The following is a 27,291-nucleotide window of genomic DNA, read 5'->3' on the forward strand; positions in this document are numbered from 1 at the left end:
GCTGGAAGCATCCATCCAAAATGTTTGTGTAACAAACTATTATTGACTGTATAAACTGTTATTGAAAAGTTTACTTCGTTTGGTATATTTTTTGTTCAAGAAAAGGCACAGGCCAAATCGAACCAATAATTTTAGTTCGCCGTGCATTTCAACAGTCATATGAAAAAGGAGCCATTACATCAAAACAACCACTTCATATTTTTAACAAGATTAGTGGAAACAATTTTTAAATTATGTATTTTTTATGGATGAAGCTACACCTTCATGGATACAATTAATAAATATGGGATCTGAAAACAAACTTTTTTTTTATGTTTTTTAAGAAAACATCACAACCCACCTGTAGTTAGTGTTCAGTTAAATAAAGAATTGTATAATGGGCATTTTTTCTTTGCTAAAGAGTTTCAACACTGTTTAAATAATATTAACAGAAGTGTTTATCTCAATATGTTAAATGATTACCTCTTTTATAGAGCGGGTGAACTTGAAAACATACGGCAAATTTACTTCTGACAAAATTGTGTATCCCTACTTTAATCAAAAATTAGCCAGCTTTAAATGAAAATAAAAGGTAGACATGTCAAGAAGGCCCAAGACCCTGGCCTCCAAAAAGTCAGGATCTAAATCCCAGTGATTTTTCTTTTGTAGGGTTACATTAAAAACCATTTTTTGGCAAAAATTACATGGCCTGAATTGTTTACAGGAAAGTATTAGGAAAGCAATTACAACCGTAACAGATGACATGTTACATCTTGAACAGCCAGAAACTCAATACTGTTCTGATGTTTGTCAAGTAAGAAAAAGAATTTGAGAAATAAAACAATACAACTGCACATATTTTTTGTTTTTATTTAATTCATGGCTTAAACATCCCTATTAATGATGACCCGATGATGACCCATTGTATCTGAATTAACTGTTTAAAAATACTTGTACTTTTAAAAGAATGAGCAACTGGAATACAACTGTATTGATTACCTTATTTCATATAATTATTTTTATAATCACTTTATCACTCAATGGTTTAATAATCATACAACCAATCTGCTTTGTGTTTTATCAAAAATAAAACACTTAAGTGCAATAATATACAGTAGATAAATAGAATCCATAGAAAACATCTATTATACTTATTAATAGTTAATTTGACATAAGCCCAATAATTAAATTAGAACAAAACTCAGGAAAACAATTTTTCCTTCAACATCTAGATGAAATTATTTACAGTTTATTTTTAAAAATAATTATTTAGCCTGGAAATATACCAGAATAGTGACAGCAATAAAAAAAATATATCACATCGTAAAATATATAACATGTACAACTCAATAATATACAGCAGACAATTTCATCACATCATAACAAACTAAATACTGAATTATAACTTACGATTTATTTTTCTCTCTATGCCTCTAAAGTAAACCTGCTGTTAATGAACATATGCTTTTGGGAACAATACTAAAGCAAAAAGGTAAGTAGATAATTGTTGAATTTATAATAAGCAATATTTAACTGTCATTAAAAATTAAAACAAGCTAGCAATAAAACAGATGCCATTATTAATGCATTTAGTGGTAACTTATTCAGATAGATTAACAGTACAAATCAGCCAAACAAAAACAGAAAATGTCTTCATTCCCCTACGAATGACACCAACACTTTTAAGCATAAGAGAAAATTCTACTGTATATATTTTTTTTAAATGCACATTTAATTTTGATTATCATTTTAAGTAATCTTCAAATTACTGAAACCAAGTATCATTGAGCAGATTATAAAACACACCCAAAAAACATGTTCATTGAAAGTACAGAAACATGCCAAACAAAACCATTAGAAAATGCCCTAAACTGAAACCAGTTAAATGAAATCTAACTAATGAATTATATATCTTCCTTTTAATTATTTGCCTTTTGCAGACAAACCAAAAGTAACTCTTAAAACAAAAAAATCAATTGACTATGACAAGGATATGTCTAAATTACATAAAATAATATAAGTATGATTAGTAATTATTAAGCTGCCCATTTAGCATGACATCTGCTACTTCTTCTTAAACAGGTTACATCATCTAAAAAAACTAGTTCAATAATTATGGTTTAATGCTACCATATCTGTAAAAATCAATCATGTAAGAGCAAAGGATTTTTGCTTTGAAGTGTGAGTGCTATATAATTATTTCAGCTTCAATTTTTTCAATTTATTACAATAACTTGAGACCAAGCCAATTTTAAACAATAAAGAACTTCTACTCAGATTTGTAATGATATGAAACAAAAAATAAAAATAATGTCAGAAAGTGCAAAAATTATGACAATAAAAAAAAACAATTTTAAACAGCACCTAATGTCATTTAACTTCAGTGATCTATCAGGACTGATTTATTTAGTAGTTTCAACTGCCTGCATTTATTTATCTTTATCAATGTAAATAATTTTTTATTTAGATACAAAAACTGCAAACACAATTAAAACATTAGAAAAAAAATTAATTTCCATTGTAATGTTTCATGGTAATAAAATACAAACGAAATAAAAACCAGAAAAAACAAAGGCTTTCAAAGGTGGAATGCTACCACTCATTAAATTTATGTGGTGGAGTAATAGTTTTAATATTTTTTAACCAGGAAAATTTTACCTTCAAATCCTGCTCAACTAGGGTTTTTTTTTCAAATCAACAGATTCATTGTAAAAATAAAAACTGAAGGAAAGAGATTTTTATCACAATCTAGTAACAGATCAAATGTTAATACAATGTTTAAGGTTGTTTAATACAATCTTTAAGATTGGTTAATTTAATGCTACAAAAGAAGATTTATAAAATCTAAACTACGATTAAGTAAACAAAACAGAAATATGCTAATCCCTATGGAACTGGGGGAATACCAAAAGGGTCGGAGGTACAATAGGCTCATGGTGTCAAACCAGTTGTGGTAAGAGGCAACTACAAGAGGAGGTAATGTCCATTGAACTTCCTGTCTCAAACTTACAAATGTTACGCGATAAACTTTTCCCCATTAACTAAAACTAGGAGTCCTGACAACTAAGAGAGTAGGTCTCCTATCTCGATGGTCTGGAAATAACCCTCACTAAAGAAATTAAATTAGCTGGCACAATGCAAGAAAATAAACTGGATTGGTACTTCAGAAAATGAGACAGAATTTTTGAACAATATCTTTCTAACTGAAAGGAAATGGGAAAAATATATTCAGAAGTTAAAGAAGAAAAGAGAACGGGAAGAACAGGAATTGAGGACACCAACAAAAGAGTGGAAAATATAAAGAAATTGTTAGGATAACTGATGCCAGAAAACAGAAGAAAATTAAATTACAAAAAAGAAATGGGAGTGTGCATGAAACCCAGTAAGGCCATAATACTTATAATAAAACAGAAAAAATTTATAAGTTCAGTATTGAAACATCAAACTCTAAATTTAAATGCTTTACTGTGTTTGGGGAAATACATCCAATACAAAGAACGATAAATGTTTTCAAAAACTAACTTAATTACCAGAAATTATAAATCACAATAAATAAGGAACAATTTTGAAACGATAAACAAAAGCAAAATGGAAATGCATTTGATAATCTTTTCAGCATTTAAAACCCTTTCACAATAAAAACTTAACAATGCTTAACATTAAAAGTGTATTTAACATTTACTCAAGGACTATGTAATCACATACTAAAATTCAAATAAAAAGGAGACATACACATTTATCGATAGACACATTACAATTTTATTTCCATCATTGCCGATGAAGTACTATAAAATGTTTTATTCACAGATAGATAATACGATCTGCAAACCCACACCATAAATAACCTTGAAACATAACTGCAGTGATTACAAAGCATTATAATACATACAATTGATCACAAAACAACGCTATTACAATAATTATACCAACATCATAGTATAAAACTCGAGCAAAAAATATCAATTATAACCTATTAATAGATACTAATTAAATACACCTATACAAAGAACTGTCATTGAATTTTTTTATTAAACTTTCAAACACAGATCCAAAAAATATAAAAACAGGAGAAAACAGCTTGAAGTTTACAGTGTGAATAAAACTGAAAAGTACTTCATCAAAATTATACTTATTTGATTCTAAAAACAGGAAACCTCACACTATAAACATGAATCCACAGTCATCAGTCCAGATCTGGTGTGATCATTATATAAAGCCTACAGAACATTAGAGAAGTGTCCTCGACCAAGAATCACAGACTGGCTGGATCCTTTCCTTTTATCAAAATAAATTACAAATATAAATTAATATCAATATAAATTACAAATACCACATAATTCCTTATAGACTAGAAGAAAAAATACGTAATACAAAATTAATGTAACTACCCAGTTCTTATGAATACACAATAGGTGGCCTAATTCACAGCTTGATGAGAAAAAAAGAGGAATAACTTTAAAAAAGAAAAATAATAATAATAAAAACCTATCAAAAAAAAAAACAATGCACAATAATAATTTAGAAAGAATACAAGATGTAATGAATTTATTATTCAGCACAGAATTTCAAAGGAAATAAATAAGAATAACAAAGATAATGAAACGAAACAAAACAGAAACAATGATGAGTTACACATTAAGGTAGGTGAATGCAATAAATCAAAACTGAAAGTATAGAGGGCATATAAAGTAAAAATGACATCAAAAGTAGTATCAATAGGAGCAAGTAGTAATTTCAGTGTGAAAAAAGTCTTCTAGAATAAAATACATATCTAAAAATTCTTTACACACTGAAAAAATATCTGAAGAAATTCTGTAGGGTATTTATTTGAAGGATAGCACTTTACATAGTAAGATATGGACAAAAGAAAATCAGAGGCTTCTGAAATTTAGTGTTACAGTAATATATCACATATAATTTCAAATGAATGGGTCTTGGAATGAATAAAAAATGAAAGAACTTGTAGTAGAATCTAGTATGCAAGCTAGGTTTTTGGACTGTAGTTTAACATAAGGTCAAGTTAATTCAGTAACAAATGGCAAACTGTATAGAAGGAAAAATCTGTAAAGTAATGATTGGAATATGTAAAATGACTTAACTGAAAACATAGAATGTACTAAATATGTTGAAGTTGGTACAGAAAAGAACAAAGAATAACATCCATTCAACCACTTAATGGCTGACGACTCGACAAAACAAATACATAAAATCCAACAAAAATAAATTTACAAATAATGCTGTTTTATTTAACAGTGTTAAAAAAGAAATTAAAAAATTACAGGTCGGGATTCCTAAATGCAATTTAACAGTTTCCAGCTTATATAAAAATATATTTGTTGTATTTTAAATTTGTTTTTGTATTACTTTATAAAAATAAAACACACCTTATCTTATAAACAATTTTCCTTGAAAATTAATCTGAAGGGAAAATCAAGGAAGAAACTCAGACACAAAAATTAAATTATACTAGCAAGAATATTCTTTGTAAGCCTAACTCATACTAACTCATCACCTAACCTAACTCATCAACGATACGAAACGGAAACAAAAGAATGTTGATATTGCAAAGTTGTTTCAACTGCCGAAATAGATTACCAACAGTACATAAGTAAACACCAAAAACAGAACATAACATCAAAAAAAGGTTAATTTGTTAGGCAACAAAATTATTACATGATCAAAAAATCTGTAGACAACTCATGACTTCCCTGTATGCCTATTAAATTAAGTTTACACTTTTTTTTTTTTTTTAAATGAAAAGTACATAAAATTTTATTTCTTTAAAAACTTCTGATATTTTTTCATCTTTTTTTTTATTGAATTATTATTCATCACACAATTTTTTTTACAATGAGAGGTTAATAATTATTAATAAATCAATATATTTAAATTAAAAAAAAAAAGGAGACGAAGTCTGATTCGAACCGATGTGCCTTTCCCTACAATTCAAATATTTCATTAATTAAAATTTTTTTGGCTATAACTCTAGAACCAATGAAAATAAGTACCACTTATGATAAATCGTTGAAAGGTTCTCAATGAGAGCTTATTACTGCAGTTAAGAAAAAGTCAAAAATCCAAATTTGTTTGGATTTTGGGCTTTTTTTTGGACACTTTTGGTTCAGTCGATTGCAATCAAAAGGGGAGGTGCACAACTACATGTTACAACAATCTTAAATCCAAAATTTCAACCTCCTACAGCTAATCATTTTTGAGTTATGCGAGATACATACATGCATACATACGTATGACATACATACATGCATACATATGTACATATGTATGTACGTACATACAGACGTCAGTATGTACGTACATACAGACGTCAAGCTGAAATTAGTCAAAATGGATTCAGGGATGGTCAAAATGGATATTTCCATTGAAATCTGAAAACCGAAATTTTTCACCATCACAATACTTCCTTTACTTTGAACAAGGAAGTAAAACGCTTCTCTTAGCATCCAGGTAAAGTAAAAATCAGTATGTACAAAATTATTATCAGATGTAATTTTTAATATCAATAATACGACTGGTAATTGTAGTCTCATTATTGTAAATAATGTAATAGTTAATATAAAATGTTAATATACTAAATATTAATTCTGCAGACATCTTTTGCACAAAACAATAAAAACGTTTAAATTAAGAAAACATTTTAAAAATTAACTTAAGATCAAAATAAATGTGACTTTTAGAAAATTTAAATAATTTTTTATTGATAACAAAATTTTAGTTTAACACAAGAGCAAAAATGTAAAAACAAATAAAGTTTTTATGTAAATAAATACGTTAAAGAAAACTACAACCATTTAAACAAAAAACTGCAAAAATTTCATTAAACTTCTTTTAAAAAAGTCGGTCTATATGGCACAAGTGATATCATCTCAGCCTTTCATCCAGAGGTCCTAGGTTCGAATCCCAGTCAGGCATGGCATTTTTCATAACACTACAAAATTCCATTTCCATATCCCATGCACAAACTTCAAGCTTATGTGGCGATATCATCAAACAGTGGGGAGGGGGAAATTACATTCCACAAAAAACTAATAAAATAAACTATAAATTAACAAATTTATTTACAAAACAATTTTTTATGATGTCCAAAACAAAACACAGAAAGATTATAAGAAATTAGTTTAAAATGTAATACTGTTAAACATTTGCCAATATCTTATACATGCCTGATTATCTAGTAGGAGGGGGAGCTGGTTTACAGCTTATCTGATAACTGGAAGATCTTATTTAATGCCTTTTTATTGCAGAGACCAAGTTTTCACTATTGCTCTATCATGTAGAATAGACATTTTGAAGTAACTTGTAACTTAGCATGTAAAAAATTATCAGTTCACACACCTTTAAAAATATGTGCATGTAAATCAATGGATTTTTACAAATTAACTGAACTCTTGGTCATAACTCATCAGAATATCCATCACAGAGACTCTATGACCTTTAGATATTTGCAGTAAATCATACAACTCTTACACATAAAATAACAATTAAAAAATTACTGTTATTTCCTAAGAAAATCCTGACAATTTCAACAGAAAAATAAATAAGTCTAGGTAATAAAAGGAGACTTTGAACTATCATCTGATTGGTCAAAAAAAACCTGCAATATTAGTATTGGGAAGGAGTCGAGTGAATATGGTTGCTGTGGAAGGATTTTGTTGCTTCAAAAATGTATTATAAAAGAAACTTTAATAGATTATGTCTAGTTAATGGTCTCAAACTATGATAATAATTAGTTAATATTTGATCTTAACTAGAATTCTGTACAGAAGAATTGAGTGGAGAGTGGAAGAAGTGTTAGGAGAAGACCAATTTGATTTCACGAAAAGTATAGGGATAAGAGAAGCAATTTTAGGGCTCAGATTAATAGTAGAAGGAAGATTAAAGAAAAACAAACCAACATAATTGGCATTTATTGACCTAGAAAAGGTATTCGATAACGCAGACTGTAATAAAATGCTCCAAACAGCAACAGTAATAATTGAAGAACATAAGAAAGAAGTCATAATAAGTAAGGGAGTCTGACAAGGATGTTCTCTACCACCATTACTTTTTTATCTTTATGTAGAACTAGCAGTTAATGATGTTAAAGGACAATTTAGATTCAGAGTAACAGTACAAGGTGAAAAGATAAAGATTCTACGATTTGCTGATGATATAGTAATCCTAGCTGAGAGTAAAAAAGATGGACCACTGGAAGTAAAAATAGGATAGAGAAACAATTATGGAGGTACAAGAATTTTGTTATTTGGGAAGTAGAATTACTAAAGATGGACAAACCAGCTGCAATATAAAATGCTAAATAGCACAGGTGAAACAAGCCTTCAATCAGAAATATAATTTGTTTACATCAAAAATTAATTTAAATGTAAGGAAAAAGATTTTTGAAAGTATATGTTTGGAGCGCAGCTTTATATGGAGGTGAAACTTGGATGATCGGAGTACCCGAGAAGAAAGGATTACAAGCTTTTGAAATGTGGTGCTATAGGGGAATGTTAAAAATCAGACGGGTGGATAAAGTGACAAATGAAGAGGTGTTGTGACAAATCGATGAAGAAAGAAGAATTTGGAAAACTATAGTTAAAAGAAGAGATAAGACTTATAGGCCACATATTAAGGCATCCTGGAATAGTCGTTTTAATATTGGATGATAGGTAGAAGGAAAAAAATTGTGCTGGTAGGCAACCTTTGGAATATGTAAAAAAAAATTGTTAGGGATGTAGGATGTAGGGGGTATACCGAAATGAAATGACTAGCACTAGATAGGGAATCTTGGAGAGCTGCAACAAACCCATCAAATGACTGAAGACAAAAAAAATTGATTTAATAACCTAAAGTTACCTGGGGAAAACTTTTATACTATAAAAGTTCCTGTATAATATGAAAAAACTGCAGATTGTTTTCATTTTCACTCAGATTCTTGTCACTTCTTCTCACAGACGACAAAGAAATACATATTGGCTGATAAATTACATCACAAAAATAACTTGTTCTTGAATTTTAGTGTCTTCAGACCAGTTTAAACAATCTGTATTAACTTGTCTTAAGTTTTACACGATCTAAAAGTTGAGCTCAAGAAATTTTCCATAAAGATATCCAATAATTCTGAAATTATAAACGCCCCTTTCGATTTAATTTTAATAATAATCAATATCAGTTCTTTCATTTGGTTCATCCCATCGGCTGGAATGCAAAAATACAAATTGTTAAACAATAATAACAATAGTATGGAAAACATTAACTCACCAGCAAGGGCTTTTATCCGAGATCTTTCGAACAGTCTGGAAGACGAGTTACCACCATCATACTCGTAATCCTCTACTATCTCTTGCTGCAATGTTGGGTCCCAGCGGACCAACGATATATCCGTCGTCATGGTATATTTTCCACCTCCACCCTATCTAAGGGAAAAGAATAATAATTAATATAATTCAAAATTTTCCATCAAATATAAATGTTTAACAATTGTTTAAAATGCACCACAAGAATATCATAATAAATAAATTAATGTAAATTAAATAAAGTACAAACTGGCCGATCACTCAGAGCAGTATCTACATTTCCACATAGTTTCACCCTTACCGTCATAAAGAAAAATATATGATTTCTGTATGTAATCGAACATATTTCTATAAAATGAATACATAATTTATTATTTTAATATGTAATTTTAAAACCATCTTATATATACTAACCATTTAACTACCACACTCATTGGGTTTTTTAAATCCTTACTAAAAAAACTCACTGGAAATATTTTCTTACAAGCTTGTTTGTATAGTTAACGCATTGGATTAAACAATAATGAATAACATTTCAAAAATTAAAAATAAATACGTAAATGAAAAAAAGTAACAGACACTAAATTTATTAGGGAAAGAAAATAATGCAGTAAATAAACTGAAATACATTTACTTTAATAATATATTACTAAAATATGCTATGATTATGAAACAAAAAAATTTTGTTTATCATATATTTATTTTCATGGTATAATAATAACTTACAGCAATTTATTTTAACTGTGTTTTTTTTTATGCACTCAATTTTTGTAATAATAATTTTAAATTTAACGATACATACGAAGTACTTTCTAGTAAAGCGATCAAACGGATTATATTATATAATTTTACAATTGAAAGGGCCAATAAGTAATTTATACATATAATTCCAAGTCTCATAATAACAACTTCTTCGATAAATTGTATAATTTCAATTTACTTATAGTACATCAAATCACAACTAAATGTACGATTCAGTTAAGCATATACGGATAGCAGATGCACGTCGACTAGGGTCTGACAGGCCAGCCCCTACCCATCTATTTTAATTTTTAATTTATTAACTTACTTTTACTTAATTTAAGGTATATACAGTCACCGAATAAAACATTTTAATACCGATAATTCAATGATCTATGAAACGGACTTCGGGCCTGACAACGGACTGGACTATAGAGCAGAGGGACAATCCCCGAAAAAAAATGAACATCCAATCTAAATAAAAGTTAAAGTGTCTTAACAGAATAATTGTTAAAAAGTAAATTAATAACAACAAACCCTAAATTAACCGACTGTTTGGATATACACGATAAAATGAGAGGAAGAAAAATTTTGGCATCACGTCGTGCAGAGCATGAATGCATGCTCTTCCTGAATCGAACACACCAAAGCGAATTTTAACCGTTTTTTTTTTTTTCTCTCTCAGCTCCCCTGGGCCGGACCGACTTGTTGGTATTACGCCGCCCAGGGGAGAGTCTTTAAACTCAAATAGGCCTCCCCACCTACCGGCTATATACCGGCAAGGCAGGTCGGCCTACCGGTTAGCTCTTTTTGAGAGTTCTTTATCAATATTGCCCCCTTGGGGACCCAAAAGGGCAATACTAATACACCACATTATTACACCACGCCAGACCCAGTTCGCCGCGACGCGGTACCGGGTCCCTTCAGTATTCAGTGTGCTGTTGCCTGACTGTTACCCGTGGAGTCCTTGGTGGCTCATCAGTGCCAACACACCGCAGGCATGCTGGACCTCACCAGCAAGGCTGTCCACCCAGTCCTATTCTAGCCAACACCTTGTCTTCTCTCATCGGAGTATTTCTGTAGAACAACTTGTCTAACAAAACTAGCAAAATTATTCCAGTTTGACTCGCTTCTTAGCATGTAATCTATTGTTGTCTCTGGAGTTATACCTGTGAGTGCCTTACTATGTCTAAGTGTGTCCCACCTATTGCACTCAAAAAAGGTGTGCTCAGCATCATCTATCTCGTTGCAGTAGTTGCAAATTGGCTCTTCTCTCTTGCCTATTTTGTGCAGGTAGTTATTGAAGGAATCATGTCCTGTAAAAAACTGCGATATGTGATGATCAACCTCACCTCGACAACCATGGCTTGATGTTGGGGATGAGGGTTCTCGTCCATCGACCCACAGCTTCCTGCGACCATCTTTCCTGCCAGATATTATAAACGGGATCCCTGACCTCTTGTTCTGGCTTGCCTTGTGCCCTCTCCACCCTCTTTTTTGCGATTAGGTCAATAGGAGGTGTACCCGATAACACGCACAGGGCGGCATAGGACACTGTCCTGTATGCGGACACAACACCTAGGAGCACACACCTGTGCGTCCTCGCCAGTCTCTCTTTGTTGCGCCTGATGGCGATAGAGCGCCACCAGGCCGGAACGGCATACATAAGCGAAGACACGACGGTGGTCGCCAGTAAACGGCGCTTTTGAGGCCCGAGGGGCATTCTGCAATGACATAATGATGTTTAGACTTTTTATCATCCTTTCTGCCTTGTTGCATACATTGACTATGTGCTCGGTTTTTGTAAATGCGGGATTAAGCATGAACGGTAAATCTGGTTGAAGGAAATACGTGAAATCAGAGGTCATAAAAAAACATTTTCCCAAAAAACGATCAAATTCATTCATGCAATACCTCCAAAAAGAAGTAATTGCCCTTTAAATCACGGAAATAGGGAAGAGGAAACGCATGATGCCGTGCTTTTCCATAGCCATTGAAAGAAACTAAAGATTCTACTTCTTTCAAAAAGTGTTAAAACAGTCTTTTGTTTTGTTTTTGTTTTTTACCACTGAATTTTTATCCTTCCCAGGATGAATCACGCAAAATGCTGATTATTCGTGAAATTTGCAAATCAATTTTTTGAATCGGGTATTGTATTATTTAATGTCGTCAGAGTATGAAGCTGTTTTTTAATGTCTTTCAGCCATCTCGTAATCTCATCAGATGCTTAATCAAATAAACAGTCCAAATTTTTTTTTTCTTTTTTTTGTGAAATGTAATTTTTTATATATTCTCTTTCTGAAGTTGTTATATTTTCAAAGTGAAAATTTTAACGATTATTTTTCTTATTTTATTAACAGGCACAGAATAAAATTTTAAAATATATAATAGCAAACAATTTTTTTGGAAGATTTAATTTTCGTTTTGAACAAGGTATGGTGGTTTATATAATCATTGTGTTAGATTTATTATCTTAAGACGCGATTTTCATGGCGTGAAAAATTTCAAGCGATAAAAATTAAAGCAAAAATTTTTAAATGGAACTTATTTCTTTATCTAGTGTCGTATTTTGATTAACAGATATAAAGTGGTAAAGAAAATTAAATCAAATAGAATTTGTAAAAAAAATTTTTACAAAAATTGGAGATTTTGGTTGAGGATTCCTTTCCGGGTAATAATTAAGGTCTGGTATTCAGAAAAATATTAAAAAATATGGCTGGTTAATCCTATAAAAACCAATTAAATTCTTTTTCGTTTCGTCTTAACGTCGTATCATGTTTTTCATCTTTTTTTACTACATAATAAAACATAATGCAAACACTACTTAACAACACAACAACCTTCTTTTTTTAATATAACGGTAATTTTAATTGACCTGACGTTTGGGATCAATAGGCGACAGAAGATGACAAATAAATTTCACAAGAGATTAAAACTCATTCAGAACCTTCCTTCAATAATATAAGTCACAGACAGACCGCATATGAGTGAATTTTTGCATCACCTATATTAGTGTGTAAACAGGTCAATTTGGATTTCTTTTTAACGGATTTATAGAGTAAGAACCTGGCAGTCAGACAGACATTCTAAAATGAAACAAAAAAAAATGTAAACAGCGTTAAAATTAAAAGCGGATTTACTCTCCCCCTCCCTTGACCACATTAAATTTTTAAACTTGCTCGCTGATGGCAAAAATTTAGTAATCCATACATTTTTTTTTTTCAAAATCATAAGAATCAATTCTGAGAAATTCGACTTTAAATGTTGCATATTAGCTGAATCATACAGAATTAATAAATTACTTTGACATCCTACTTAGAACATCTTTTTTTCCTTAAAACAATTTTAACCACACTATTTACGGACTACATTACACTGTTCTCAATTTATTAATTGTTAATATTAACATACCATAGGATGCCAACCCCTCCCAATTTCTTCTGTACGAGGATGTAATGTGTGTATATATACTCAGAAACAGTACATAAAGGTTATTATATTTATGACATGACCTCATCAATTAAGAACAGGGCGTGGCTACGAGAACTAAACTAAATAAATGGCCATAGGCGAGCAGGCAGACAGACGCATCCAACATTAAATTTAATAGTTTCTTATGTCCTTACGAAAACTAAAACAAGTAGCGTAAATGCATCAAAAGGGCGTACGTCTACCACAAACCATTAACATCAATCGCATAATTAATATAACCTATTTTAAATAAAATAAAAATGTTAACTTTTATATAGATCATGAAAAAAAAAAAATGAGAACAACGCAAATTACTTATGAATTAGTTTTCTTATTTTTTTTACAAGTGTTTTGAGACAATAATATCACGGTAACATTTTATACCAAAAATTTCTTTTTACAAAATATAAGCAAATCGGAGGTTCGTTCCTCCTATTTTTTTTTCCTCTTTGAAACTCTATGCAACCCTTCTAGACGAATTTCTAATTCTAAATAGTGAATTATAATCAAAAATAAACTATTACCGAATTCTATAATGAACAGAATCTATATGATTAAGTGAAACCGAAGCGAAAGAACGAGGATGGAAAAATCGATTGGCAACGACTTTGATAAAAGTAAAAAATAATTATCAAAGATCACTTATCATTTATTTAATGGAAATACAAACACACGAGTACAAATATGGAGAATTGAACAAGAAAAAAGTTTCATTCGAATTAAAAAATAACAGTTAAAAAAAATTAATTAAGAACTAAAAAACTTAGTAAGAGACTTAACATCTTAAATTAAAAATAATAGAATATAATAAGAAAAAAAAGGAATTAACAATTTAATCTAACTTTAATCGAGGGTATCGGTCGATGAAAAGGTTAACCGCTTAAAAGGTTAAAGTCAATCGATTTAGTACACTTGAATTTTAACTTATTGTTCACGATCACGTAAGAAATGAATGTATTAATACTAACAAAACCAAAAATACCAGGTAGACTCCATCTAAAATTTAGAATTTACAATTAAATAAATCTGAAATGAAATCGGTATCGCAAAAATGCAGAAATATATACAACGCTTAACTCATATACTAAAATAGAGCATCCGATTTCGTATGAAAGATTCTTTTACCACTTTATTTTTGAATTTACTGAAATTTAAGAAAATATTAAATTTATATAGACAACACAATCAGATGACCGGTTAACTTAAACCAAGAGGACGTTGAATTTTACAGTATATTATTCTGAATAAAAAAATTTTAATATCTATTGAATCGCGTAACTAAGTGAATTGAAATTTAAATAAACGACTAACGAGTTTTGATTTATCAAAATGATTTTTAAGATATGAAAATAAAATACCGTTTCACATTTTCAAGACGGACGAGGTCGATGATTAAACATGAACGACTAAACGAGATTAAAGGAAATGCTAAATCATTTTTAACGTATTGCGGTAATAATAAAAGATATTTTTTTTACTTGAAGAAGGGAGCACATCGTTGAAGTAATGCAGATCGCTACTACCGACATTCTCATTAAGTACATCTTTTATACTTCTATATCGGGTTATCGGGAAAAATACCTGAATATATAAAATTAAATACGACAACTTATATAATCACTTTTTTCAGCAGGAGCCTACGAACTTCTTTTCCAACGGAATATTCTTTATCGATTTACTTATCCAGGATGAATTTTACCAAAAGATTGAAGTATTAAAAACCAAAGCGACTTTGATAACGTAAACTATTTATTTGTGATTTCATGAATGCAAATACGTCTGAAATAAATCGAAACAATATTTACGGGCCAATAGGCCAATAACTGAGGTAACAGAATCTGAAAAAAATTCAGAATTTTTGACACGATTTTCTTCCGGGTAATAAATAAGAACCGGTACCCCGGAAACATTGCTATTTAAACAGTTTGAATAAAACGTATTTTTAAGCATATTCTTGAAACGTAGAATCGGTACCAACTAGGCAGAAAATTCTACCGTAGTATTTAGAGAAATACAAGCGTAATTTTTTTTCTTAAAAAAAAATTCAAATACACACTAGTTTTCGATAGCAAATATGCCCCTCAGGAAAATAAATTTGAAAGGACGATAACTTGCGATTCCGAGATTCGAGCTCATCGAAGCCTTTCTTGTATAACAACATAAATCTGCGTATCACATCCATCATGCAATATATATTAAACAATACATATTCCTTAAAATTACGGAACATTTTGGGAAAAATTTTGTATCTTAAAGAAGGCAACAACTCCGATTACCTTTTATAAGGCTTACCATTCATTGCCCGATACAAACGAAATATTTTACCCAGAACCAACAGACGTGAGATAACATGAACGTTAAAACAAGAGAAACGGGTAGATAAGATTAATAAAAATTAAATGCATAACCATTTCTGAAAATTTTACGAAAACCTTTTGAATAAAAAAAATTTTATGAAACAAAAAAAGGTTGTTTTCTACTTTCTGTGATTGAACGATAGCAACCGGAAAAACTGTACTTAAATTAGGCTTGCGTTCGCGGTTGAGGGAAAAAATCGCAAAATAAAAAAACAATTAAATAGCTGTGTGAGCGCGCGCGCACACACATTAACAAGGGAAAAAATTTAACAAGTATAATAATACTTGTTCTCGTATAAACAATGTGAAGAGAAGATTATAAACATGAAAATGAAAATACTAGAATACCAATTACTAAGGAAGCGTTTACAGAAAAGAAAACAATTATCCTTCAGTAAGATGAAGCAAATTTGAAGAAGTATCTACTGACATTTTATGTATGGGATGAACTCTTTATGAATGTGAAACAGAAGAATAAGAAAATGGAAAAAAGAAAGGCTAGAGGCGTTTGAAAAGTAGGCACGTACAAGAATGAAGAAAATTATACAGACTGACAGAGTTAAAAAATGACGAAATGATGCGAGTGAACAAGAACAGAAGCTTATTAAATTAAATACAATTCACAATAAGAAAAAAGCTAATTGGCTGGGACAAATCATGATAGGAGGATCGATTAAAACAATTCTAAAAGAAACAGTAAAAGGTGCAAAGAGAAGATTGAGAAGACTGAAGAAAATTAAAAACTACAGAATATTTAAAAGGTAACAGCAGCAAACAGGAATTCAAAGTTTAGCTGTAAATTCAGGAGGACGTAGTGCAATGGACCTGCCTTAGGGCAGATAACCTTACGAGATAAAAATACATATACTGATTGTATATATAAGATACGTGTACCGATTACATTTTTCGAGAAGGTCAACAAAATAGTCTTACTCTGTATAAATACTACTGATAACTAAAGATTGGTATTTCAAAATCAGCCCCTTTCTAAGTACGCCCCCGTAATCTGTTCTGGTTTCGTGCAACGGCCGCCGCGGGATCAATAGCGGACTAGAAGTTGGTAGTAGAAAACGAGCAAACTTAAAAGTTTTTACCATTTATTTGTACCGTTTGTAACCATTTATAAGAGTATAAATCAGACTTTAAATATTAGAGCCGCTAATAAAAAGAACCGGAAAGGTGCAAGCGCTTAAATACAATGATAACAGAAGATTGTAAAATTCGGTGCTCTGAATTTCATTCCATCCACAGAGTGGGTAAATTACTGACATCACCGCCGACCGATCAGCTGATATTATTATAACGGTTCTCAAATGCACCAAGACGATTCGAACGCAAATTTAATTAAATATTCTATCTATATTATAGATATTCTTTAACTGTATTCTCAAGACTCCGTCGGAAACTTTTGTCAACAAGCTCAATTAACGTCCCTTAGCCCTTTATGAGTCAGCCCTTTATGAGAATAAGACCATTCAATACATATAAAGAGGACTCTTCAAATTTAAAGTTCTGTTTTTAAATAATAAAAAGAAGCCAAAAACTTACAGAAAATATTAAAATCAACTGCTGTTGTAGATTTAAAAAAAAGTTCAGCGTTTCGAAATTAAAATTCACGCACTAAAATATCTTAATCAGGAAAAAACAAAATAATTAATCGACCGTTATATATTTTCACTAAGCATAGTACTGAAACAAAATTTCACTGGCAACAGAATATTCTATTAATATCAATATTGAGCAATATATCGACAAATATCATCTTTTAAACAACAAATCACGCGCACAAATAAATTATCCTTTTTTTTAAATTTCTAACTCCTGAAAACGTTTTACGCATATTAAAAGCTTTAAGAAGAAATATAATTAACACTTAGTTCAAAATTTATACAAAAAAAAATACGAGGACGCTAAGGAAATGAAAAATGACTATGTCTACAGGTTAAAAGCGATTATGAAACGTAAACGAAGTGAAGAAAATAAGAGAAACAGCGCCGGAGGATAAACAGCTCCGCACACACCAGGTCGGCGATTACAGACGGAGTACTTACATCGACATAATTTAACCGTGCACATGCACACATACATACACAATATACATAAACACACACACAGAGACAGAGACCAGCTGGTAGGGTAAAACGGACGAGTTAAACGGCGCATGCGTCGACGTAATTCCCGATCAAAGGAGAAAGGAAACCGCACACCAAATACGGTCAATTCATCCCCCACTACACACCGCATTAACGACACCGACCGTCACGGATACGCATGCGCAAACCCTAAAGCCGAACAGCCGTACGTCTGCAGAGATACAACAACGACCGTTACTGGCTACCGGCGACGGACGACGGCATCGTTGTTCAGCGAAGTACCACAAACTAAACCTACAAATCTACAAGTTTATAAGATTATTAACTTAAGAATATTCGCAGTCTCGGCCGATAATAAAAACAATACGATGGTTCTGAACGTTTTACAACTAGAAAAAAGTAAGAGCATATAAAATAAATATAATTTATAAATAGTAAATGCATCAATATATAATATTAGGTAAACAGGGTTATATTTTAGGGATTTACCGTATTACGTTCCTGGAATGAACAAGTTCATTCTTCTGGAATTAGAAATCGACCCCGGAAAGTAAGAGAGATAATAATACTCGGGCGAAAATATTTAAATGACATTAAAATCATTCACTCATATGACCGCCCGTCTTATTCAAATACCGATTCGATTTTTCGTGTAAACTAAAAATTGGTATTTCAAAATCACCCCCTTCCTAAGTAGGGCTTCGTATTCATTTCGGTTAATCTGTACCGGTTTCGTGCAACGGTCGCGGCGGCATCAATAGCGGATTAGATGTACGGTACTATAAAACGAGCAAACTCTTAAAGATTGGTAAAATAAATACTTCTATAACTAAGAATATCTCCGTAACATTTTGAATGAGAAGGATCTATTTTTTTACATTAACATACATTCTCATAAAAATAAAACGACTAATAAACCCTGAAACATAAAAAAATTTCTTATTATAATCCGTCGATCCCACTTTTTTTTAAGAGTTTAAGATGTACAGCTGAACAATAAAATTTGTAAGTAGAGTAACCATCGTAAATTTTTACTTCACGAAAAATAATAGTAAAACAGATTCTAAAAAAAAAACTTCCGTACAAAACCGTGAAAGTAATAAAGAACTCACTAAATGAACAATGTGTAACTTCTCTCCAGAAAAGAAAAAAAATTCTGTACTATAAGCAAAGTAAAATCGTAAAACTTGTTTTAAGGGACTAAAGAACGTAATATAAATTCACGACGGATACGAATCGAATGATTTCATCCTACAAAACGTTCTTATGAAATCGTAATCAACATCGATCCGTAAAAAAATAACCCTCTATCAAGTAAAAAAAATCCTTTTCGGCACGCCGGAAGACGGAGGTAGATTTCACCGGTTCTAAGTAGGGGAAAAAAAAGATTTCCACCTTAAAGTTAAGAAAAACTTCAAATTTACTCAATACCACAATGGTTGCATGTGAAAAAATTTCACAAGTTTAGCATACGACAAGCCCTATCTTCATACAACTCCAGCAACATTTTGGTCGTCCCTCGCCGTAATGGTTGGTCATACCAAAAATTGTTTCAGACAAAAGTTTTAGGTAATGTTTAGAGGACTAACGACCACTTTAAACCGATGCGATACGTATCTATTAAAGGAGGTATGATTTTTTTTATCTTCGAAACCCCATTTTTTCCAACCCTTGGGTCAATGGTTGGTGATATCAAAAAACTTTACTCCGATAAGTTTTAGGCCCTTATCCAAAGAATAGTAGGAATTTTAAACGAATTCGATATTTTACTTAATAAAAAAGTTATAGACATTTTGTTTTCTCGAAACGCAAAGATATGTAGAAATTTTCCGGAAGTCGAATCATGGTACCCGTTACAATAGGTAGCTTTCTCATGAAATCTACCTAATATATTACGGGTATTAAATCGTAACATTTATAATAATGAGTAATCCAAATTAAAAGTACAATCGAGAGTATTTTAAATGTCTAAGGTTTATTGCGTACGCATAAAAGTTTATTTTAAACAAAATCTTACTTAACCCTTATATGTAGTAAACTCGTCCTCACAAATCAAATCTTTTATCGGCTGACTTTCGAAGTCGAAGGTACTGAGGTTCAAATTCTAGTGAAGGTAAATTTCTTTTATATGGATCTGAATAGCAGACATCGGTGTACTCGGTGGCTGGGGTTCATACATACATCTCAGGAATGGTCGGTCTGAGTTTGTCTCTCCCTTTACATTTCATTGGGTCATGGGGGGAGATTGCTTATTGTTCACTACGTGACCAGATTCCAACGTAAATATTTGAAATAAATAAATTTAAAAAATTTGTACATAAAATTTCTTTTAAAAAAAATTAACATGACGATTATATATATTTTTATGCAAACTTTAATCTAGCTAATAAAACATATCTCGTCATCCATTACGTACGCGTCTTGAAAAGAGGAAGAAAACGACGACATATTAACACTCACCACTTGGCTTAGCACAACTCTCCAATGCTCCTTATTTTTGCAGCATTGATGAAATTTTAACCTCATAATCGTAAATAAAAATATTTTTAAACTTTTGTCAGTTTTCGTTAAAACTATTTGTGAAGAATTTTTTTTGTGCATGGTAATTAGCATATCAATTTTTTCACTCAAAATATAAATACTATATATATTAAATTAATTAATATATTATATATATATTAATTTTGAATTTTAAAAAAATTGAAAATAAAAAAGTACCGATTTACCTTTGTGAGGAAAATTCAAGACACACGAACCAATACAAACTGATATTTGTAAAAAACAAACTTTAAAATGGCTGCGACCTGCTTAGTAAATTATTTTTAACATACAACATTTACGGGAATATTTTTTAAGTAATTTTCGTAGAAAAGGAAAATTGTTAAATTTCGATCCGGGGATGAAAGAAGTCCGGCTTTATTAACAGGTGCTTCTGACAACAGTACTTACTGTACGACACCCGATTAGAGACACAGATTACAAATAATGACGGGACTCTATAAGTCCCGTCATCATCGACAAAGGCTTAACAGGGTCGGATTTACGCCAACACGATCGAAAACAGGGGAAAACTAAACGAATATAAGGAAGAGTGGGCCGTTTGGAGGAACGACAGACTACAAATTTTTTTTGAGATCTATTATTACTACATGATGTATCTTGACGATAAAATCTGTTTGAAGGACAAAGATATATGAAAATTTGGAAAAAACCATTAATCAGGATTTTTCTGGAGTTTCCCAATCCGAATAACGAAAAAAGTAGCTAAATTATTTTTCCTAATTAATAAGAAATTAATTAAAAATCTTAAACGATATTACCAAAAGAATATCAAATTAATTTTTAAGCCAACAGGAGCAGCAAATACCGCTAACAAAATTAATCCTCACATTTAAAAGAACAACCAGAATTCGTATTTATTCTAAGAATAAACAACTAATATAAAATACCTATGTGAGTTACATCTGGAATGAATCCGGCTAAAAGAAGCGACGATATTAAAATAATATTAGACTAGGATACGGTGCAACAGAGCGGTTAAACGACCGCTAACATGTGATCAGAACACGAACGCAGCAAAGCAGACACTCCTTGAAGTACAATGCGGATGAAAAGTTTATCAACAAATTTAACAAGGTGAATATAGAGCAGACTTCAAGAGTCAAAACTCAAACGTGAAAAAAGCAAAAAATGATTCAAAACAGTCGATTTGTTAATACAAAAAGAATAACTTAACCACAATAACTTTTAAAAGAAAATAATTATTCAAAATACATTTTTATAATCGAATAATTCTGATAAAATATGCATAAGAAAAGTCTACAGAAATAACAAAAGAGCTTATTACAAAAAAAAAAACATACTTTACGAAGTTCTGACTTATAGATTCTGCCATTTTCTAGCCAATTATCAAGCAACATGCCTAAAGAATCCCAGCAGTAATTAAATCGACTAATACGGGTCGCGTTCTTAAATATCTCTCCAGTCTCGGTCGGCGTTGAATGTCTTTTTTTAAGATTAATCTCCAAATGTGTCAATTCCCATTAAAATTAAATTAAATACTAACAACGCGGCAACAAAAATATTGAAACGCTACCGAAAATGTACTGACATTAAAAATTACAGACTGTTTTGTCGCGGATATAATTTTCCCCACTCCATTTCCACGTTGAAAAGATTTTCGTAAGCATCAACATAAAACGAATACTTCATTATTTTTCCAGAAAAACCCGGGGATAAAAATTCTGTTGCAAAGTTTCTGTTCAAATAGAGTTCCGTCAGGGGAATAGGATTTCATACAGTAATGGCATCGTAATGAACGATACCATAAACAGAATAACGTCAGATAATGGATCGCGTGGCAAGCTTACTACTTTTTTTCTTTTATTTTGTAGTAGAATTATAGAAGAATTTGCTTTTGCACGACATTAAATTTTAATGCAATATAAGAGCCACGAACGTTCCGACTAACCGAACAAAAACTTGCGGATCAATAAGTTTCAATGCAACACAATTGTCGGCACAAACATAAAAATCCCAGTAACTCAATTATGAAACCGTCACAAATTATTGTGAAACGAACAAATCATTAATGACGACAGAATACTGAATAATATATTAAATTAAATAATGTAACTTAAAGGATTAACACTACTCGCCTTAAAATATTAAGATACCGTTTATAAAATAAAATATTAACGATAAACATAATAAAATGACAATTGATAGTGTCGATCTAAAAATGATGTCGATCGAATTCTGAAATAAAATTATCTTAGATCGGATAGATCGTTTGAAATTCAATTAATACACCGCGTAACTGACCCGGCGTTACTCCAGATACATGAAGAAAAACCCTTCTGTCAAAAATTTCAAATTCAATATTACTTCACAAATTACTGTCTTTAATCTTTTATGTTAATTTTTGTAGATTTATTTATTTAAAAGTACCGTCACTTACCTGCTTAAACAAAGTTAAAGCAGGAATAGTGTCCCGAGTTCTCAAAAATATTTTCTTTTAAAAAAAACGTTTAAAATCTTAATGCTTTAAATTATGAATTCAATTTTTTTTTGTTAAAATGCTTCCTGAAATAAGCGCGAGTAAACTACAAAATAGTCCTTTTAACTATTTTGGAATTTAAAAATAAATGCTCAACAGTAATAAATAAATGACCAGTTGAAGAAGCATCTGGTGGGCACACATCTTCATCCAGAAAAAATGGAAACAAGCTCAAGAGAAACGTAAAGTTTTAACGTAGGAATGAATAATAATCTTGCTGTTCGGCTAGAACGGTGAACTGGTCCTGAATTAAATCATTTTCAAACAAAAGTGATAACATAAATGATCACTGAAGATTCGAATTCGGTTGTCACGATAACCTTTTAGCTCACTGGATTAATAAATCGGCTCAGAAATTTGAAGGAAGAAATTCGGTTAAAAAAAATTTCAGCTAATAAAAAAATAGAACCGCTTGTGCAACGGACCGTATCGATTCAGTTAAAAGAGCAGCTTTCATAGAATCTCGCCGTGTCTAGTTTGTCGACATGCAAAGTTCGCGTACACACAGTTTTGCTTCTCTAAAGAACACAGTTCGAGAAGTTAAAGCTTCATACCTAAAAGTTACATATAATACGAGAAATCTAATTAAACCGTCAAGTATTTCGGCGAATGAATAACAAAATCGATGATTTCATTCGCACGATTTCACACCAAAACCGTTGGATGACGGAATAAGCCGAACCCGAATATGTTTGTTAGCAAAATTACTGGTGACGAATAAAATTAAATGTTTGCCGAATTCGCCGACGACACTACGATGTTAAAATCTCAAGAAAATTAAAACATTCTTATTCCAAAAGACAAGTCGATTTTATTACGAAGCAACTATATCGATGGCGCCTGTACAACAGATTTTTGGTTACTCAATAATTTCCTAGATCGGTGTGTGATATTCTTTAGTCTCCAAGACCCTTAACTTCCTTGGTGCGATTTCTTTTTGATATTACCTAAAACGCAGAGGTCTCCGGTTGACAAACCTTTACCGAGAAAATGAAAACATACGAAAGGAAATAAGTCAAAATACGTGTGCAGAGACGAAGACCACACGCAAAATGTCATCATGAAAATGAATTTGACATAGCCATAGTCTACGTAATTTTCAAACTGTTTATCTTTTGATATTAGAGCTACAAATAAACTAAGATTTTTTTTTTTCTTAAGTGAATTTAACGTTTTACACGTTCGTTTCTCTAACATTTAATTATAAAATTGGTACAAAATGTTAAACTGTTTAATATTTTTTTTGGTTTCTCCTTCTAGTAAGTAGTTTTTGTAAGAGATGGGAAAGGAAATCAGTTCAAATTTCTTATTTTTTAACTGATAGTCGACGTAGGAGATTTTAAATGAATTTTATTTTGACTTCATTCTATTGAAAGTATTTATAAACTACAGTTCACAAAAGTCTTCGCCAGATAAATAAAATTTACCCCTAAACTCAAAAACTTTTAAACATAAATTTTTTATCGTTAAAGCAAAAATTATTGCAAATTTTACAAAATTAAATTTTCTAGTAAAAATAGATTTTGCTAAAATAAAAAATTAATTCAATATTGAGACGGGATGAGGTATCGGCTAACTTTTTTTTTTCTTTTAATAAGATGCAGCCAAGATTTCATCAGAATTAAGTTAAATCCATTCGTACAGACAGCACTGGGCGGATCGACACGCTCCCGAGATCAATGAAATAAGAGACGTTAGCGTGCAATACAGCATTGCGGTATGTTTCTCTACTAAAATGCGCATACGGCACAGATGATAAAGTAAAAAAAAATACAAACGGAAATATTTATTAACTTCTAAAATCTAACAACTTTTTTCAATAATCTATGTATGTTATTAATGTAGATTCAGACTTTGCAGCGTAACGGCTAAACAGAGAAAAAGCACTGTATAATTATTTAGTCCTTAAGAGGCTTACCCGGGCTCCCGACCTTAAACGAATCAAACATTTAACTTAGGTGGTCCGATTTAAACGAGAGTCACACACTTCGATGCTCCCCTCAACACGAGCAACAATTTACAATATATAAAGTCAAGTTTCTTTAATAATTTTTTACAGAATGCAGAAAGCAACCGGTACCATTCTGGTATATGTATCTTCCCGATTGTTAAGTAATTTAACTTGTTTTGGACAATTAATTGTCTCATTTTATAATTCAGGAATACAAAAGAATATTCACTTACCCTCGTTTATGTATATCATCCAAAAGTAATCGTTTGCAATATGCAGAGCGAGTAATTATAAATTAATTATACATCTGTAACCTTTAATAATGAAAAAAGTAAATAACTTAGAGAACTGTTTGAAACATCAATGAACACAGCATATTTTCAAGTTAAATTCCCGCCTATCAACATTAGTGTTCCCGACGTTCTCACCAGGTGGCACGAATGTAATTCCATCAGTCATCAAAGAGACGTATACCACGGCAGAGCGTGCTCAGTGTTGTTTATGGTTTCATAAATCCAAACCTGCTACTACCGTTCGGAGATAATTCATGACTAAATATCACAAGCAACCGCCTCAAATACAGTCTATTATTGCACGGTACAATCATTTCACTGAAACAAGTTGTGTGTATCACACAGGATGCCAGGTCAGGATAGACCTTCAGCTTCTGAAACGGCAATCGAACAAATGCTGCAGACATTCATTCATTCGTAGTCCATGTAAATCTCAACAGGACGCGCCAGCTTAGAATTGAATATTCCTAGAATTAAAGTACAGAGGCTACTGCGTAATCGACTGTCATTTAAACCTTACATATTACAAACTGAAACAAGCTTTGAGTGAAGGCGATAAAGAAAAACGAACCGAATTTTGCATAAACATTTTACAGAAAATTAAGACCGAAGAAAATTTCCTAGTGAAATTGTGTTCAGTGACGAAGCAACCTTCCATATAAGCGGTAAAGCGAATCGACGTAATATTTGGATATGGGGTGAGAGGAATTCACGACACACAATCGAACATGTACGGGACGCGCCTAAGGTAAATGTTTTTTGTGCTGTAAACTGTCACAAAATTTACGGACCTTTCTATTTTTTGCCTGTATGAAAAAAACAAATTCACTCCTCGCTAAGCCCGAACGGTTTATATTCTTAAGAACGGTTATTCCCTTTTCAAAAACGACTCGTGTCTCATCAAGTGACATCTAACGAAATAAATTTAAGCAGACATTTTCTTTCTCCCACAATATAATAAATGCTCTATCTTTAGAACATTAATTATGCATCCATCCTTTTCCACACATAATTATACCGGATTAGAACATTTTCCACAACGACAAAAATAATCGACTACCGGCCTAATTAAATCTATCCCGATGAAACATTAAAAATCTTCTTCAATCTACAAACTCCGGGAGATATTTTTCCAGATAAATCGCTACTTCATAATCATTAATTTTCAGAAAAATCAACATCGTGATTGATTTTTAATAAACATGAATTTACCGTTTAAAATAAGATAACACACTTGGAACTTTTAACAAAAACTTAAAAACGTACAATTTTTATTTTAAAACATCGGTACATCATAAAATAGCATCGATACTCGTAAAAAAAAAAATAATAAACCCCAATCTTAAAACCTACTATCCGACGGATAGGAGAAGCAAGGAACAACAAACAGGGAGTAGTATACTTTCTAAACATTTAAAACGGATAATCAAATAGAAAAGAAAAAGTTGCTAAAAAAATAAATAAATAACAAAATTGAAAAAGAAAGTAGTACTATATTCCAGTTTACGAACGACTCAGACACCTAAGGTGTAAAATCATTAAGAACTAAACGCTGATGACCGATCGATTAGAATTTCTCCACCTTCTTTTAGTCTGCTCGGATTTGGCACTATTTTTATCAACGGCAATTTCATTTCATTCGCCTACACGCAAATCGTTAAAACATAAAAGTGTCTTGTAAAAAAAAAACCTCAGACCGCTTACATTTATCTATTATGATTTTTCTAGGTATTATAATGATGATAAATAAACGACCAAAAATGTGCTGTAGCGAGAGTTATTACTTGTAAAGCTAAAAGTCGTATTAATTGCGGTGGGATAGACATACAGATTTCAATAACAAATTGAGTCGAACAAAGAACACAAAACAAACTCCAAATAAATTACGATATACGTAAACGGAACGCTTGTTACTCTCGAACAAGAAGACGTAATCTACAGTCAATTTACTGCTGTAACTTGACACAGATCTATCCGTAAAAAAATCGTGGCGAAGAAAAAAATCTAAAATGAGGAAAATTACTGAAACTAAGTATAAAAACTTTACATTTAAT

At 31.3% G+C, this 27,291-nt stretch overlaps 1 protein-coding gene across 7 annotated transcripts in view; it reads right to left on the reverse strand.

The window, feature by feature from the left end:
- beta-Spec (spectrin beta chain) overlaps positions 1–27,291 on the reverse strand; it is a 216,123-nt gene that overhangs the window by 123,020 nt on the left and 65,812 nt on the right. For 5 of the 7 annotated variants that reach the window (XM_075377179.1, XM_075377178.1, XM_075377173.1 and 2 more), the window contains one exon: positions 9,238–9,392. In XM_075377179.1, coding sequence (XP_075233294.1) covers positions 9,238–9,367 — 130 coding nt within the window. In that variant the 5' untranslated portion in view covers positions 9,368–9,392. Of the gene's footprint in view, positions 1–9,237; positions 9,393–17,389; positions 17,668–27,291 lie in introns of those variants that run through there. The other 2 variants (XM_075377177.1, XM_075377175.1) reach the window with 2 other exon arrangements.

Source organism: Lycorma delicatula, chromosome 10 (assembly GCF_047948215.1).
Source record: "Lycorma delicatula isolate Av1 chromosome 10, ASM4794821v1, whole genome shotgun sequence".
Taxonomy (NCBI): Eukaryota; Metazoa; Arthropoda; class Insecta; order Hemiptera; family Fulgoridae; genus Lycorma; species Lycorma delicatula.